The sequence below is a fragment of the Microchirus variegatus genome, assembly GCF_963457635.1.
Source record: "Microchirus variegatus genome assembly, chromosome: 8".
NCBI classification, from domain to species: Eukaryota; Metazoa; Chordata; class Actinopteri; order Pleuronectiformes; family Soleidae; genus Microchirus; species Microchirus variegatus.
The window spans coordinates 15,305,776-15,325,236 of record NC_139809.1 but is presented as its reverse complement, the minus strand read 5'-3'; the positions used below and the strand labels follow the sequence as shown (position 1 = coordinate 15,325,236).

The window sequence follows — 19,461 nt, the reverse complement described above, 5'->3', positions numbered from 1 at the left end:
CCATTTCTGAAAGTGGCATGGTGGACTCTCTCTCTAGGTAGAATGACGATGATAATATTAATAATATTAATGAAAATAAATGATTTTTATTTAGATGAACTCTGCCTTTTTTTTCCGCCGATGTGCTTTAATGTGATTTTTAGTCTTTTTTTGTGTTTTAGTGCTGGGCACGTTAATATGGAGGACGAGACCTGACATATCAATAAAAAAATAATAAGAAATGTAGAAATAAATGTAACGCATTAGGTATTTATTTATTTATTCCTGTATTTATTTATGTATGCATTTATTCCTGTATTTATTTATTGTTATGTCAGGTCTGGTCCTTCATACGTTAACGCGACTGACCGGAAAAAGACGCACGTGACGTCATGTTTACGCGACTCCCGATTGTTAAAACGCGTCTCTAAAGTAACGCTGAACTTTAAAAGCAGACGCACATATACGCAGTACACAGGTACGCTGGTTATTTGTAGCGCTGCTCTTTTCGTTTAATAAACGAAAAACGCTATCGGAGCTAACCGGTAATACACCTAGCTTAAACGGTTGCCTGGACTCCGGTGCCGCGGCACGTAAACATGACGTCACGCCGTTCTTGTAATCAAGAACCAACACAAGACAAGCTTAAAAATATGAATGCCAGTGAGGTATGCCTTCCCTCTGTCTACAATATTTTAATAATAGTTTATCTTTACTCTAAGACTGTTTGTGTGACTGGAAACTAAAGTTTGCGTCACCTGCACCAGGCACCAAAGTCCATTGAGAAAATCGTTGTTTTTAGTTTACAGGAACACAGAAGACGACGGCCCGCTGCTGCCCCCTCTGGTAAGTTTGTGTCACTCAGACAAACCAAAATAAATCATTTCAAACACGGAAGTCACAAAATAACAAGTTTGAAATTGAAATTGTAGCAGCGGTGAATGAGCAGCTCCTGTGTTCACCGTGAGCTAAAATTGACGGTTTTCTCTATGGGCTTTGGTGTGGGGACGTGAGTGATGTTTTCAAACGCACACAAACCGCAGTTTCCTGTTTTATGACAAGATAAACATATTCTTATGATGCTGTAGAGTTATTCTGATGAAGATGTTATCATGAAGTGGCCAAAATCACCCTTTTCCTGTTCAAATGACTAAAATGTTTCCCCCATTTTGAAGTGTTCGTCCACTTCTCGTGAACACAATATCTTAAGAAGTCCAAGTTCAATGTTGTAGAGTTTAGTACAAACTCGAGTGAACTTGTGAAACTGAAACTGGTGGCCAAAAGGTCACATTTTAAAGGAACACGACACGTTAAGAACACTTGTAAGGGGAATGTAATTACATCGCGCCGCTCACACGTTCACCTGCAGGATGAAGTGCATAGGTTTCGGTTGTTTAACGGAGCGTAATTTGGATAATTTTAGACAAAAAGATGTTTAGAATGAGATTAAAAACCAACAATTAAGGGCTGCAACTAATGATTATTTTCATTATCGATTGCTAAGTTGGGATTAGGTGAATTGGTCACTCTAAATTGACCGTAGGTGTGAGTGTGTGAGTGAATGGTTGTTTGTCTCTATGTGGCCCTGTGATGGACTGGCGAACTGTCCAGGGTGTACCCCGCCTATCGCCCAATGTCTGCTGAGATAGGCACAGCACCCCCCGTGACCCTCTGGTGGAGGATAAAGCGGTAGATAATGGATGGATGGATGGATTGCTATGTTGATCAAAAGTGTTGATCAGTGTTCCTCAAACCTTGGAATTATGATGTTCTCCAATGTCTTGATTGGTCTACACACCTAAATGATTCAGTTTGAAAGATTTAGAAAATATTCACATTTAAGAAGCTGGAAATTCAGAAAACATTGTTTTAATTCTTTAAACAAAACACTTATACTGATTGAAAATATATTGTATTTTCTATTAGCACTCCCCCCTCACATATGCATACCAGGGTTCCCATGGGTCCTTGAAAGTTTTTGAAAATCGCCCTGAATAGACATGGGTCATTGAAAGTGCTTGAACGTTGCGCAAAAAAGAAGTGAAGTTGATATTGAGGTATCACTTGATGTACTTAGACTTGCGTAGTTGCCGTAATCACTATCGGTGTCCTGGACACTGTCCACTGTCTCTCTCGTCGCTGTTGACGTGTGATTCCGTGCAGAATAATGAGCGAGTAAAGTTGAGCGAAGAGAGCAAATGACGATGTGATGATGCCTGGGAAACAAAATTCCAACATAAATTTGAGGGAATTCGTCCTGAAAAGTCCTTAAATTTGATGTCAACATAGGTGTGGGAACCCTGACCTACACACAAATGCTCCTGTTGACCTCTGACCTCGGCCTCGCTCACATGTACAGTAGCTAGCACGTTGACACCGGACATGTGTGGACACTGTTACAGTACGCGTTGTCCCACATATGCTGAGCCTCTGTAATGAGAGCGGTGGACGGACGCTGAAAGCCGAGCCTGTTTTTCCCCTAAAAGCTGCGACAACGAGTTCACGTCCTGCTGTGATGTCATTGTGGACGACGCTCCGTCAGGTCCACGTGTGAGACACATACACACACACAGATACACAGTAGTTGGGGGACAACACTTTGCAAAGTTAAAGCTGCGATTGTTGTTTTTCCAAACGATGCATTTGAAAACAGGCTCTGTTGAGCTGTATGTTCAGAGTGAGGGAGTGTCTGTGTGTATACGGGAGCGTCTGTGTGTATACAGCAGCAGAGTAGGGGCGGTGGGAGACAAGAAGCGGCTGAAATCAGCAGTAGAAATCACTTCTTTATACTTACAATAAAATAAATCACCACAGTTACACAAGGAATGAAGTTGTTTTGAATGGAACCAGATAAACAAAAAATCAGGGAAAAACCAGTGTGTGTGTGTATCAGTGTCAGTATCAGCTTCCTGCTTGTATAGACACCAGATCCTTAGCTTCCTGTTCTACAACCTGACTCCATACCCACGTTTACGTACCACACACACACACCGAACACACACAGAGAGAGAGAGAGACATATATCGGGATGCACAGGATCAGTGCATTACCTTTTTAGCATCCTGGCCATAAAACATGCAGTGTTTACTGTACACACACACACACACACACACACACACACACACACACACACACCTGTGTGACCTGTGTGTTTCCTGCACATGTGGGTTAGGGTTAGCTGTGGTTTCCAGTGTTTCCTCAGCAGATGAATAATTCTGTGCAGTAAACAAACTCAGGACCATCACGCTCCTTTTTCAGTACTTTTCCATCTGAGTAACTTTCCTTTGGTGCAGGTGACACACACACACACACACACACACACACACACACACACACACACACACACACACACACACACACACACACACACACACACACACACACACACACACACACACATATACAGGCAGGACATGCTACATCACCTTGAAGTTCTTTTTGTGATTTCCCGTTGCCTAAATAGTCGTAATATAATGACCTTATTCTCATATTACGACTTTATTCTTGTAATATTACGACTTTATTTTTGTAAAATGTTGACTTTATTTTTGTAATATTATGACTTTATTCTTGTAAAATTGCAACTTTATTGTTGTAAAATGACGACTTTATTCTTGTAAAATGTCGACTTTATTCTTGTCATATTATGACTTTATTCTTGTAAAATTACAACTTAGTTTATTCTCATAATATGATGACTTTATGAGGGCACAAAGCTTTTCCCAAAGCGCACTCGCTTCCACCCTATAGCCCTGTATCTGCGTCTTGACGGAAGCAGAATAAAAAAGGGATTGAGGGGGTGTGGAGGCCTATTGCTTGGGCTGCAGTATGAGTGATGCGTGTGAGTCTGTTTCTGTTGGTGGCAGTTAGCATGTTGAAAAAGCAGGGAAGACAGTAGAGGAGGATGGGCTGGACTATGCTTTTGTACAGAAGGAGCAGGTGACAGGGGGCAACAGAAAGTTTTCTGAGCTTACGGAAGGAGCTTACTAAAATTACAACTTAGTTTATTCTCATAACATAACAATGTCATACGACTGTATTCTTGTAATATTGCAACTTTATTCTCGTAATATTATGATTATATTATCATAAACTATTGCTTTTATCTCAGAATGTTGTGACTTTTTTAATATTACGACTTTATTATCATAATTTTATGACGAATAAATGAATGAATTCAGAAATAAAAGTAAATGAGAAAAATTAGTAACCCCCCCCCCCCCCCCCCCCTCTTAAATTCACATCCGGAAATTCAAATTCAAATTGTAACAGAGGAGACAGTTGTCATGTCATTGATTCACACTTTTATTTTGAATGATCATTTCAGTCATTGTGATCACATTTGGTTAAATATGCCTTAGTTTTATTGATACACCACATAAAGACACATCAAACAAAGCTGCAGCCAAAGTCTGTCGGAAATTTTAATTTCCATGAAACAACAACAAAGAGTAACAAAACTCACAAAAATCCACAAACAAAAGACACTCACGAAGCCCCCCAAAAAAATGGAGACTTCAACTATTTTTTGTTTTATAAAAACAAATCTCAAAATCGTTCTCCTCGCAGGCCGCGAGTCAAGCGAACGCCATCGTCCGTCACTGCACTGCTGGGGGTCAGCTGTCCAATTAATCTGGAATAATCTCAATTAACCTTCACACTGGAGGAGGAGGAGGAGGAGGATTGACCAAGATTCCTCCCACGATGTGAGAGAGGTCAGAGATTAGCCTCGCGGGTTCAACCGACGCGTTTTATGTTGCGTTTGTATCTGGACGAGCCGAGGAGGCACTTCCTGTCCGACCTGGAGCCGGGCGACGCCGGCGCCGGAGACACGGACCCTTGTTTCCTGTGAGAAAGAGAGGGAGGGAAATAGAAACCAGACACAGAGAGATGAGACGAGGAAGTGTGATTGAATGTTTGTCAGAGCGGTGACACGGGAGCGCTTAATTATTAACCGCAGCCTCCTGTGGCCTCTGCTAACAAAGCACTGGTGTGATCACTGTCCAGAGTGGAGCAGCTGAGACGAGCACAAACCCCCCCCCCCCCGGTCATTATCTCCTCTGAATGCACAATAACAGCAATCAGCCTGATCACCTTGACACACCCCGACACTGGTGTAGTTTTTCCTTTAAAAGATCACAACACCTGATCAAATCGAAGGCTAAGATGTCTTACGTATAGCTCGCCTTTAGAAATCTGATCCGCTTTATTTGTAGACCACATTTTAATAACAACACAGTTGCCAAACGTGTTGTATAATAACATTAAAATGACATAAAACACAAGTAAAAATGAAAAAATAATTATTTTTTTTCTCCGCTCACTTTTTCCATGCACCAAAGTCCATAGAGAAAATCAGCGTTTTTAGCTCACTGCGGCGTTGGAGCTGCAGTTCTGCTGCTGCCACGTTTGGACAATTTGAGTCACTTTGGTGAATCAGAACAAAGATGTTAAATCACTGAAGTCCCAAAATAACACGTTTGAAGGGACTTATGGAAGCAACAGTGGATCAACGCTGTCTGAAGGCTGTGGCGGAAAATTGCACAATTTCTCAATGGGGTTTGGTGCAGGGCACACTCGATTTAACACATTATTATGACGTCTTAAGCTGGTGTAGACTTTATAATGTAAGCCTTTTAAAAAATTTTTTTTTACTAATTTGAGTGTCACAGGCTAGTTCACATAAAAAAAGTCAACTCTGCTCACTAGCATTAGCACTAGCTTTAGCCTCAGTTGGATTTCATGTTGGTTATTTTATAGCCATAAACGCATGGTTCTCACACTGTGGTACGGGTACCATCAGTGGTACGTGTACCATCAGTGGTACGTGTACCATCAGTGGTACGCGGATTTCCTCTGCTGTTACTTGGAGGAAAATCAGAAAAAAACTGTTCTATATACGATGATGATAACGTTCAAGACATTTTGAGTTTCAGGCTCTCTCTCTTTCTCTGCAGTGAGACGTTGTTCGTTACCTGGAGGCAGCGGCGGTGGCGGCCTCCCTGTTCCTGACCTGCTTCATCACCTTCAGCATGCGGCAGATCTGCCGCAGTGTCATCTTGGGGGCGTGGCACGCCAGACGGGGTCGCGGGGCGCAGCGGGGGCCCCGGTACGTGAGGAGTCGACCTCCTCGCCCAAACAGATGCAGGGGCTGAGCGTTGCCATAGCAGGAAGCGAACTGTGAGAGAGACAAAGGTACATCGTTGGTTACGGCCCCAACACAGAGCATTTAGCCTGTAGCCTTTTCTTCAGCAGAACCTATCATTTCCACCAAGTATATATTAACACACCTGAGCAAAAAAAGTACTTAATAATTTGGAAATACGTCACATTTCAAAGTTTGTGTGGCGGCACCGGGGTCCAGGCGCCGTTTACCAGTTTACTGCATTACAGCAGTGTGATTATATTAAGATGGAGTGAGCGATAAGGTGACTCTAATTATTATTATACATATATATTATAATGTATTATTTCAATATAAAGGTCAAAATTCCTCACTTCCACTCCGGTATTCCTATCCCTAACTCCAAGTACAACCAGAGCAGAGGTGGAAAGAGTACTGAAATATTCTGTTCAAGTAAAATAACCAATATTTTGATACAATTTTACATAAATTGTATAAGTATTAATACTGGTCTAAAAATGTTAAAAAAGTTACTTAGTTACTTTAATAACAAGGTCGAGGGTCAAGGAGACACAAATCTCACTTTACAAATTAAAGTGCTGACAAAATGAACTATGTAAATAAATAATGTATCGGTCAACATGGGGTCAAAGGTCACAAATGCTTTAACTCCCTCACTCACTCACAAAAACACACTTAAGTAAAAGTAAAATAAGTAAATTATAATTCATTTCTTTCCACCTCTGCACCAGAGGAAGCTCGTGTACCACTGGTGCCACAGTTTGAGAACCGTGGGGCGACTAAAGAACAAAAGATAAACACTTTAATAGACTCAAAAACAAAATGGCCCGGTTTTAATTAGTATGTGAGCGACTGAATATGCTGCCACATTAAATCACTCACTCACTCAATCAGAAACCCAACACACACACACACACCGACACACACGCTGTGTCCGCACAAAGGATCAATCCGACAAAGACAGTTCAGCTGTGCAGATTCTTTTACAGGAGCGACACCTGATCATGTTGTTTACACACACACACACACACACACACACACACACACAAACTTGCTGACCTGCAGCCGCAGTGTCATGTACAGATTAAAACAGCAGCAGTAGATTATTATTATAATTATTATTATTATAATAATATAATCCTGTCTCTGCAGCATCAATAATAAACACAGTCACATTTAAAAGATGCATCATTTAAACAAAATAAACTAAAAGACAATAAAGTAGGAAACATTTTAACATTTAAACCCTGTTGATTTACCTGACACCTAAAAAATAAAGGACACATGAGTGATACACACGCACACACACACACACACACACACACATAGCGGTACTTACAGGTACGACAGCAGCCATGGTCGGAGAGTGTGTGTGTGTGTGAGCTCCGTAATAGAGAAACGATGACTCGTGTGAGGATCCTTTGTCGTCGTCGTCTTCTTATACACGAGCACTCACACAAACTGGCCAATGGTGAGGTAGGAGACTGAAGATGAGTCCGCCTACTTCTCACGTCACCATCCAGAGGCCACTCCCAACACACACACATACACACACACACACGCCAAAAACAATCCAAAGTGAATAATTACATAATATTTAAATACAAACTGTCCTGGTAACTCTTTGGATCTTTGTTTTTTTGGAATGGACGGAGAGAAAGTTTGACTCATTATTTCATAAATGTATGTATTTACTGGCATTTAATAACTTCACATGTGAGTTGTTGATTGATTCTTTCTTTCGTATTAACCCTTAGCGACCACGCGAGCACAGGTACCCTTGGTTAATTGCTGAGGGAATAATACACAACTCCTTATATGGACATCCTGGTGGTGTGTGTGTGATTATAGGTCACGTCAACAGGCTTTAAAAAAAATTAGTTTTTCCGCCTTCTTGTGTTAAGTAGCGCCAATTGTGCAGAAGACAAAACATACACAGTTTTTCCTTTTGTATTGTAATGTATTTCCAATTTTTCACAAATTCAATCCCATTTTAAATTATTTTTTTTGTATTTTTTTGCTCAGGTGTGTTTATGTAGTTGTAAAAATTAAAAAAATCAGTTTGCCTATAGATTGCGTTGAAAAAAAGGATATAAGATCACTCTATAGTGCACATATGTTCTTATACCCTCCTCTGTATATACGTTTTAACATAGTATGGAGGTAAAATTTTACCTCCATATATTGCAATTACGATATTTGTGATGATAATTCGTCGAATTTGAGTTTGTTTTGATATGGAACGAGAGCTATTTCACCATAATTTGACATTCAGTGAGTTAACCTTAACCATAACCAGGTAATGTATGTCCTATGATCCTAACCGTATCGAAATGTACATTTTGAGTCCTAAACTTCGTCAAAAAGAAGAGTTCTGCCTCATCAGGACCAGGTTTTTGGTCTCCATGAGGATGAGTGGTCCTGACAACGTCATTGTTTATGTTACAACAACTACACATACACAGTAGCATGTAGCTTCAGGTTTCAGACACTGACACGCAGTCCTTTGCTGAAGACTCTCGCAGCAGGTTATTTTTAGAAACAGATGTAAATGAAGGGAGGAGGGAAAAAACACTGGGGAAGCAGAGTGAAAAAGAGGAGAGGAGGAAGATGGGGAAGGGGTGGGATGACAGGAACGAGGAAGATGACAAGAGGACAGAGAAAATAGACAAGAAAGAAAAGGGGATAGAACAAAAGGCCTCGAAGGCGAGGAGGGAGGCCTGCGTCACACGGTGTAGGGTGATGAGACTGAACAATGTGACGCACTGGTGCGTTACATATGTATCGTCAATCAGTACAATATTACACATCAGTGATGGGAAATGACACCGTGTTGTGAGTGAACACACACACGCTCGCCCTGATGTGGCTTTTCTATTCTGTACAGAAACAGTAGATGACACATGAATATAAATCATGACACACACACACACACACGCGCAACAAATCAACATGGAACAGGAGGAACAGTGTGGATTTCAGTGTTGTCATGTAATATAAGCAGTACAGTATATACAGTACAGTACACATATATGGTGGCCCTGGAGTGTCAAACACGACAGCATTTAAGAAAACAACACTACAAAAACGCTAAAACATTACAGAAACGCTAAAACATAAAGAAAACGTTAAAACATTATAAAAATGCACAAACATTAAGAAAACACTAAAACTTTGCAAAAACATTACAAAGCGCTCAAATGTTAAGAAAATGCTAAAACATTACAAAAACGCTTAAACATTAAGAAAACACTTTACAAAAACGCTATAACATTACAAAACGCTAAAACATTACAAAAGTGCTCAAATGTAAAGAAAACGCTAGAACATTACAAAAACGCTCAAATGTTAATAAAACACAAAAACATTACGAAAACGCTCAAACTTTAAGAAAACACTAAAACATTACAAAAACGCTCAAAAATTAAGAAAACGCTAAAACATTACAAAAACACTCAAATGTTAAGAAAACGTTAAAACATTGCGAAAACGCTTAAACATTAAGAAAATGCTGAAACATTACAAAAACGCTCAAAAATTAAGAAAACGCTACAACTTTACAAAAACGCTTAAACTTTAAGAAAATGCTAAAACATTACAAAAAGGCTCAAACGTTAAGACAGCGTTAAAACATTACAGAACGCTCAAACATTAAGAAAACACTAAAACAAAGAAATGTTTTGCTAATGTTTTCTTAAACGTTGTAGTGTTTGGCACTCCAGGGCCACCGTACAAACACTTTGTTACTGTACTTAAGTACAACATTCACGGATGTGTTCTTTACTTTGTTATGTATATTTCCAGCAACTTTTGCTTTTACTCCTCTTCTTCATCTTCTACTAATTTAAAATGTACTTGTAAAGAGTTTCAAATGTGTTCATGATGTTTCTTCACTTTGTCGACTCAGCTTTTCACTGTGACAGCAAAAAAAGAGAGAAAAGAGGTGAGATTGTGTGACTTGTTTCACTTCGTGTTTCACCAACACTCTCTGTCAACACCTCATCGCCTCATTTACTGTGTGAACCCGCTGGTCCTTTACTGCCCCCTGCTGTTCTCTACACCACCCTGCAGTTTCAAGTCCCAAAAATAGTTTTGTACAACATTTATAGATTTAGAGATTTCTCCTAGGATTTAATAACTTTTTAATATTATTATTAATAATGATAATAATAACAACAACAACAATAATAGTAATAATCAGAATTAAAAGCCATTAATTTCAGATAATAAATAGTCAGTGTGCGGCAGATTTTTATCTATCTATCTATTAACATCATAGTTCAGGCTTTTTCAAAAGTGTGTTTTGATGAAGAACAAGCTCTCCAAAACATTTTTTTTGTGTAGTGCAAAAAGTAAAGGACTGCTTTTGATTAGAATGTTGCTCTGTGGGTGTTGTGTGTTGCTGTGCTGCCACCTAGGGGCTCAGGTGTATAAAGGCAGTAATGTCGCTGAGATTCTCAGGCTACATAATCTGGCATATTTATATTTTTTAATGTTTACTAATATGCATTGTCCCTTTCCTTAAATAAATGGATTAAAAAAAACTAGAATCTTTACATGTATGTAGCTAATTAGCTTTGAGACTTAATTAATTTATTATTACATGTATTTTGTAGTTTGAACATTTGCTCATTTAGTGCACATTTAAAAACCAAAGTGCTATTACTTTAAATTAACACTAGGGCACTTTTTAAAGAAAGAGTGACACTGTAATTAATGCTATTTAGTGTGTTACAGACATATATACAAAGTAATCTCCGTAAATGAAAAAGAAAGTATTTAGGTGAAAATTCAAATAAAGCAGGGTAGCTTTCATTATTTGAACATGTGTGCTCTATTTGCTTCAAACATCGCGAGATTTTATCACGTACAAATCGTTTTTTTTGTTTTGTTTACATTTTGGTCCCCTCACCTGTGGCAGGTGAGCGGTCAGTGTTGGTATTTCCCACAGCACGCGAATGCAGCAGCTGTCAACGGTCTGTTCGATGGAGATGAAGATTGTGCAAACACACACGCCCTGTGTGTTTGTCGGAGGGAAACGCACTTAAACGTGCATTTAACCTAACATTAACAACACATTACGTGTTAAAAATGTGTCCCCACGTGAAAAGTCCAAGTTTCGGAGACGATATTTATACACGTTATTGATCAGGAAGTGATGACGGACGACACGAATGTCTTCCCTGTGCCCTGCTCCGTTTGACCAAACAATACACATTTTTATTTTGCCTAAATTAAATAATGATATTATTATTATTATAATTATTATTATTACATTTATTATGATGTTTGTAACTTTTGAGGAGAGATGCCTTCACTGTAGCCGTGAGTCCACAGCGACAGGTGCTTCTTCACGATGCGTTCACGGAACTCGTGTATGATTCTTCTTCGGCTGTAAAAACTCGCCCTTTTCCAGCTTTGTGGCGTAATTTAAGTTTCGAAAACGTGGGATTTCGTTTAAAAGATGAAACTAACCCAATATGGATGTTTTTAATCAGGTTTTTTGATGTTTTTGGGACATTTGTAGGCTGTTGTGCCGGCGCGTTTGAACGCCTCACAGACCCCGCCCCTCTGTCGCTGTCCTCCGGTGAAGTCCCCAGAGTTTCACAGCAGCTGGGTGTCACTGGCGGAGCGCTGCGCTTTACACACAACAGTCAGGTCCACGGCCCCCCGAGGAGGTCACTCTCTTTCTGCGTCCCCCCCTCCCTGTCTTCAACTTTTCACTTCGGGTGGACGCTCCGCAACTCGCCAGGATGTCTCCGTCCACGTCCCCCCGCTGCTTCACGGAGAGGGAGGTGGCCCGCCACTGCACCAAGGACTCCTGCTGGGTGCTGCTGGGGACCAGGGTGTACGACGTGACTGCCTTCCTGCGGATGCACCCGGGCGGGGAGGCGCTCCTACTCCGCCGGTCGGGCAAGGACGTAAGCCAGGAGATGGAGGGACCCCCGCACCGACACTCGGAGAACGCCCGGCGGTGGATGGAGCAATACTACATCGGGGAGTTGGACACGAGCAGCCGCACCGACGAGGCACAGGTGCGTATCTGACCCACACCTAGCCAAACTGACATCACTGACCTGAGCCTCCCAGGGACAGGTGCACAGAAGGATAAAAACCCTCTTTATTCACACATTTAAAACACCAGAACTCCCACTGACTACTTTAAGAAAACTTTATTATTGTTGTCACTATTTTAAACTTTATTAGCTTTTGCCCTCAGGCCTCAGAGGTAAAGAAACAAGGGCCTCAGGGGAAGGTTGTGGCTCCTTTAATGTAACAGTGACCTCCCCATTATGTACACCAGTGTTTTCCATACATTTATATCCATGGAGAATTGCATTTTACTGCCCTTTTTTCTAACATCTAATATTTCCTGGAGATGCAGTGCACTTGTTATTGTAAGTGTACGCACACATTACAAATTAATTCTGAAAATGTATGTATTTGGCAACCAAAAAACAGCAAAAAAAGGTATTATATATGGATTTAAGCTAGGTATTCATAGAAAGAACTTATGAAAGAAAGGTATTTTCTTGAGATAATCGCAAATGGAAATTATATCTATAGATATGATAACATTTTTTATGGTGACATATGTTTCATCAAGTCAAGTAATTGTAAGTAACATTGTGTTCGAGAGCTATTTTATAGCAGTTTATGGCATATTTCTATAATTAAAACCCACAATTTTGCATATTTCCTGACAAGAAAAATGTCAAATTCCTAATACAGACAACCCCACATGTAATTATCCATGTGTATTTAAATGTCAAAGGCTCCTCAAACGTCTCGGGGTTAAAGGTGTCGTCCACCACCCACCCCCCCTGCTGAGGAGGTGAATACACCCCTTGCACTGAGTAATGCTCGCACCTGCACTCTTTCTTGTCCTTGTATGTAGGGTAAACAGGTTTGAATGCGTTTATATTGTGACATCAGATCAGGCATCAGTGGCTCTTTGCCTTGAATGGTGGTTTGAAAAAAGCTGAAAGTGTGTAACAGGTGAATATTTGTCTCTCACCTGACTTTACTGGGCGGTTCCTGCGAGGAGTTCCTCCTCTTTCTTTTTATCCTCTTTCTTCTTCTACTGGACTGTATTGATTATAAGGGAGGTGGAGGTGGGAAGGGTACACAACTGATAGGGCGGTGCCATTGTTAATGAATGATTCAAGGTGTGTGTTGTGAAACTACTGACAGAAAACTGGTTTATCTTGTCCATGAAAGTGTGTGTGTGTGTGTGTGTGTGGAGGGGACTCCAAATGTGAATTTTAATACACACAGGAAACTTCCCTTCACCTGTTGTTGGGGAAAATCCACACCCACACTGCATTGCCCTCTCTCTCGGTCTGCGTGGAGACAGAAACCAAAGGATTTTGCATAAATCTCTTCCGACAACGATGACATTTACATGGTCGTCCCACTCTTTGTGTGTTCACGCGTGTGACTTCATCCACACTAGAGCTCTTTAAGTGCATTTTCAAACAAAAAAAATGACCTGCATCCAAATCATCTATTTCCATACTAATCACACCTGAAGAGCGTATATGTTGATGTGATCTGACACTGGTTCCTAAAAAGTCTTGCTTTCACGTTGTTGTTCTCTTTTTCACTGGGGCCGAGGTTGTTGTTGTTTGTATGTAACAATGAAAATGAGCTGCATATTCAAAAACACTGCAGAGAATAGCATTCACTTGATGTCTACACATCAAGTAAATGTGTAAACATCACTGAGTGGAACTGGTCGGTTTGGTACGGTACGGTATGGTAGGAATTTTTTTAATTGCGTTTCCATTATTACCAACATAACCATCCCCAACCGTTCCATTCTTTGCCACCCTTATAGTACAATCCTGGGTCCACCCACGACAGTCAGCTGATTGGGCATCAGAAAAACATCCTTTCTTTGCAACTGGTGTTTCTTCAACGCCAAGTTTGACATGGTCGCGCTACGTGGTCTCCCTTAGTTGTCAAGCTACCACGTCCCACTACGTTATCGTGCTAGGTACATTGCTACGTTGTCACACTACGTTGTTGCGCTACATCGTCACGATACGACATCCCGCTAGCCAGGACTTTATCATTCCAAACCTTACAGTACTGTACCAAACAGAACCATACCATATGCAGGTGAAGTGGCATTTTGAAGTCACGTGTGAATATTTATTTAATTATGGATATGAATCATTATATATAATAAACTTAATCGCAAATTAGCAATTGAAACCGTATATTGTTCCCTGTTTTCAGCACTGAGGCCACTGTGTCTCATGATACGTTTATCCAGCTCAGGCTTTGTGTGTGGAAACAGTGATGATGGGAAACAAGTTGAGAATGTGTCATTAAGATACCACCGTCCGTCATGTGATTTTTTTTTTTGCTGAAAAACAATACCGTCTTGTTGTAATGACCGTCAATCCTTCGGGGAAATAACAAGTCCACCTCCTGGACCAGTGATTCTCTGACAGTCGATGTCAGGAGACATAGTTTTTTTGTTTTTTGACTGATTGACAGATTGAGTCACCAGGACATTCCAGTCGTTGATGAAATGCTGCCTTTGTATGCTTTTGTCCTCCAACAATGCTCGCTTTTACTTTTCAATTTCTCCAGTCACCAAGTAAGTAGGTTAAGGTCAATTCTGCTTTATATTTAATTTTTATCTACCGGTAAACTGTATAATATAACGCTACGTGGTCACCCTTAGTTGTCACGCTACCACTTCATGGTACAACAGCACGCTACGACGGCATGCTGCGACGTCGCGCTACGACTTCACTTTTGTTTTTCAAACCGACTCCATGCTTTAAAATCCTCACTCAACCTGGTGCATGAGTAGGAATATTATGTGTTTATATAAGAAAATATTGGTATTTTTGAGCGTTCATGAGAACTGAATCTACCTGAGTCAGATCTCTGTGTGTGTGTGTGTCTGAGTGTGTAAGGGCTTAAATGTTCTCTCGTGTGTGTTTTGTGAGCAGGTTTATAATCAAACAGAGGAGGTGCTTTGAATTAGCGTAGCATGAAGGGCAAACAAATACCAACTTCAGCTACTCAGTCACATTGATTACAGTGTGTCATAGGTCATTGTTTTCACGATGGAACCATTTCTATCGATTTTTAAATCCAGAAAAAGGAAACTGTCAGCTAACAGTTCTTCATGTTTGTTTGTAATATATTTAGGTTTAAGAGATGCCCTGAAATAAGTAGAGTCACTCAAAGCAAGGTTGCAGATTCCAAGCATATTTCTCAAACTTTATGAAACAATACTGGGTTAAAGATTAACAATAAAATAACAATAGAAACACACCATCTCATTCTCAGCTGAGGTTCTTCAACGTACAAATGCACTCGTGGCCCTGTTGAATCAGTCTAATAAAACAACTTTGTAAGATTTAGTGACATCTGTTGGTGAGACTGCAGACTTTCAGACAGAGACTTCTCCATTTTATTATTGCCTTTAAAGTAGCGTTGCAGTTTTTTTTCGATTATAGAGTTTGACAAAGAAATCATTGAAACTGACACTGTTTGGTTTTTGGACAATTAAGACATTTCAGAACATCATCATTTCCTACTTTAAATGTACTCACTAGAGTTGCAACTAACAATTTTCATAATCGATTAATCTGTCGGTCTTTTGGTCCATAAAATGTCGAAAAACTTGGTTCAGCGCTTGTCAAGCCTGGAAATGACGATGTTTTTGTCCACGAACCAAGATTTTTAATGATTTCTTTGTTATATGGAGCAAAGAAACCAGGAAATATTCTATATATGTAAGAAGCTAAAACGATCAGAAAACTTGTTTTAATCTGGAAGAAAAGCCCCAAACCGATGAATCGATTATCAAAATAGTTGACAAATGTTTCAGCTCGAGTACTCACTGTACTAATCTTGAATCAACTTGATGGATATATGGGCGTGGAAAGTATTTAAGCAAATAAGACGAGAGTGGGTGTTTTAGAACCAAATTTACCACCTACAGTGTTGATCTAAAACAAGAAACCACACATATCACCCAAACCTCAGTTCTTAGTTGACGCTATTCACCGTGGGATCAGCGCCAAAATAAATACGCAATACTTGCACATTATCTTGCACTCACTCCAGTTTTGTCATTGTGTAGGCAAACAAACACACACCAGTGTCATGATATGATGACAGTTTTGTGTGTGTGCATTTTTAGTAAAAATATCTAACCCAGATCACGGTGGAACCTTTTGTTCGTGTTACTCGAGATTCGACAAACCGGCATGTGCTGCTTTTATCCACCTGTTGACAGAATGTGGAAACATCCAGTTGAACACGATCTTCCATTTTAGTTGTGTTGGTTGTGCTTCCTCTGCTTACACTTGGAATGTATATGAGGGTTCAACGGAGGCAGTTTGTGTCCGTATGTGTAAGAACAATGTCGCTGCACAGTCATGCACTCTGGAGGATAGTATGTGTATTGTTAAAATTAGTGAATTACACACGTGTGCTGGATTGAGTGAATGAGTGAATGTATGAACAACGGCGATAGTGTGAATGGTAACATATGGAGCTGCTCGTGGAGTAGACTTTGTGAACTCTTGGAGAAAGAAGGGCAAGAAGTTATCGAAAAGTTTCTCAAACATAAACAGGTTTATATTTCATAATGGAGCTCTTGGAGCCACACGGTTGGTGTAGTGGTTCATGCTCTTGCCTTTGCAGCAAGAAGACCTAGGGTTCAATCCCCGGTTGGAACCTTTGTGTGCATGGGGTTTTCTCCGGGTTCTCCAGCTTCCAAAAACATCCAATATGGGCATTGACACAGTGACCCTTCTAGACGATGGATGAATGGATTGAGTTCTTGAAGTAATGCCGCTATCTCTGACGTTAAGATACAGTGGTGTAAATAGGTTGAGCTAAGTCAGCTACGGACTTTTCCCAGGAGGCAGATTTATTCCCGATCCACTCCACTCCGGTCACACGCCCTAGTATATACACTACCGTTCAAAAGTTTGGGGTCACCTACACTCTTAGAAATAAAAGTGCTAAGTAGAACCATATAAGGTTCTTCGGCTTGTCCTCATAGGAAAACCCTTTTTGGCTCCAGATAGAACTTTTTTATAAAGGTTCCACCAAGAACCCTTTTTAAATCCTTTATATAGGAAAGGGGTTTTAAAGGGTTCTCTGGATCAAAATGGTTCTTACCAGGTAGAACCTCAGCCCTTGTAGAAGAACCCTTATTTCTAAGAGTGTACACAATTTTTTGTGTTTTATAGTCAAGACATTGACAAGATTGAAAATAATTATGTTTATTCAAAAATATACATTTTGCACAAGGGTTTTCTAATCATCCAATAGCCTTCTAACACGGTGTACATATTCCATTAAAAACCAGACGTTTGCAGCTAGAATAGTCGTTTACCACATTAACAATGTATAGAGTGTATTTCTGATTCATTTAATGCTATATTCATTGAAAAAAAGTGATTTTCCTTCAATAATAAGGACATTTCTACTGTAAGTGACCCCAAACTTTTGAACGGTATATATATAAAGTAGAACAGCATTTCTGATTTTCCTTTCCAAGTACCCCCAGAGGAAGCTGGCGTACCATTGGTGGTACACGTACCACACTTTGAGCCTCCTGGAGGTCATGATGGTGGGTGTCGGGACTGGAATGCACACTGCATGGATTTTTTTCTTTGCTCAATGATGTCGTTGTCTTTCCTCAGAGGGCACAGTGAGGAGGAGGAGGAGGAGGGTGAGGAAGGGCCCAGTGCAGTGCTAACATTAGGTTCCATATTAACACCTGTCGAGCGACCACATGTTGGTACAATTCATTTTTCAGCAGCACACCGAGGTCGTAAAACGTGGTTATATATTAAAGGATTTTGTTGTAGCAGAGGACAGTGTGTTAGCCTTCACTGAAGCTGCAGTAGAGCAGGATCAACATGCAAAAATAGTCGATCGCCGGTTGATTTGCGGCAGCAATCGGTCAAGTTGGTCGTACTTAGTAGCAGCGGCTTTGGTCATCAACCCTCCATCTGACCTTGCAGTTCTGATTGTATAATGACAATAAAGATCCGATCCTTTCCTCCTTGCCGTGTTTTATCTGCAGGTTGTTAAATCATTTATTGTTAGTATTTCTTTTAATTTTCTTTTCCGCATAGTTGCTGTTACTGGAGAAGCAATTCAATAAAATGTTATTTGTATCGCGCCAAATCACAATGTACATAGAAAAGCAGAGTTTTTGCTTACCCAGTTTCTTTATATATGTGGCTCGATAATCAATATAATGTGTTTAAAGAATTCAGCTTTTAAATGTGAATATTTTCTGGAAATCATTCAAACTGACTTGGTGTAGTGTGTGGACAAAACAAGACGATTTGAGAATCATCATTTTCTGACAATTTATGGACCAAACGATAAATCCAGAAATTAATCCACAGATTAATCAATATAATCGTTAGTTGTAGCCGTAGATTGCATTGGAATTTGACATTTGGATTATCAGACCTAGGGGTGGCTCTATACCAACTTTTTAAAAATTAAACTAAAGTATCAACCGATACTGATATCAGTCAGATGCAGTCATTTTACACCTTTAAACTACAAAGCTGTTCAATCATGACATTTATAGGATTTTTGGATTGTATCGGGTTTTTCCTCAATATCCGATCCCGTGATTATCGGGCCGATATGGAGCAGTATCATGATATTCAGTATCAGTATCAGTTGGCATGATGCCACAGATTCAGTTGTAAGGCTGTAAACTGAGTCCAGTCAAAGGTGCAAATGTCAGATTAGATCATTGTCATGATGTTGAGAGGTTATTATGGCATTAAATCTGCACCTTAGATGACATCAAATAAGACCCTGGTCAGTCTCACTCGGCTTCATTGAGCCTTTTCAGGTGAAATGCTTCCTTTTTTTTTTTTTTTTTTACAACTGTTCTGAGCAGCTTGGTGTTCATCCCCGTGGTGACATATTACCCAGGACATTGTTTATCTTTGCTACCATAGAGACTGCAGAGGCGGCAATTAGTGCCTCAGGTGCAGGCCTCAGGTGGCTCCCTCCCATCATTGCCACGGTAACACCTGCAAAAGAGACAGAGAGAGAGAGAGGGTGAAGGAAGTAGATGGAGAGCGTGGCCGGAGATGAGCATATGCTCGAGCGGTGCAATTGATTTGGGCGAAGGTGTCACAGGAGAGCGGGCCAAAATCTGCCGTTAGTCTTTTCTGTTCGTGTTTGTCATTTTTATTTTTTCACCTGTTTCCACTACGCAATTCCCCCTTTTTTTCCAGTGTTGTTGTTCATTCAAATGAGTTTGTTGTGACCACACAAACTGTGGGGATGAGCTTATGAAAATCTCATCCCTC

The 19,461-nt window shown here is 40.3% G+C and overlaps 1 protein-coding gene across 1 annotated transcript in view; it reads left to right on the top strand.

Annotated features, from left to right (window-relative positions):
• Positions 1-11,877: 11,877 nt before the first annotated feature.
• The window catches only part of fa2h (fatty acid 2-hydroxylase), a gene marked incomplete at both ends in the record, with an annotated part of 35,908 nt that continues 28,324 nt past the window's right edge, over positions 11,878-19,461 (top strand). Inside the window, one exon of the mRNA XM_083894026.1 lies at positions 11,878-12,159. Within this exon, the coding sequence (XP_083750152.1) occupies positions 11,878-12,159 (282 nt within the window). The remainder of the gene's footprint in view (positions 12,160-19,461) is intronic.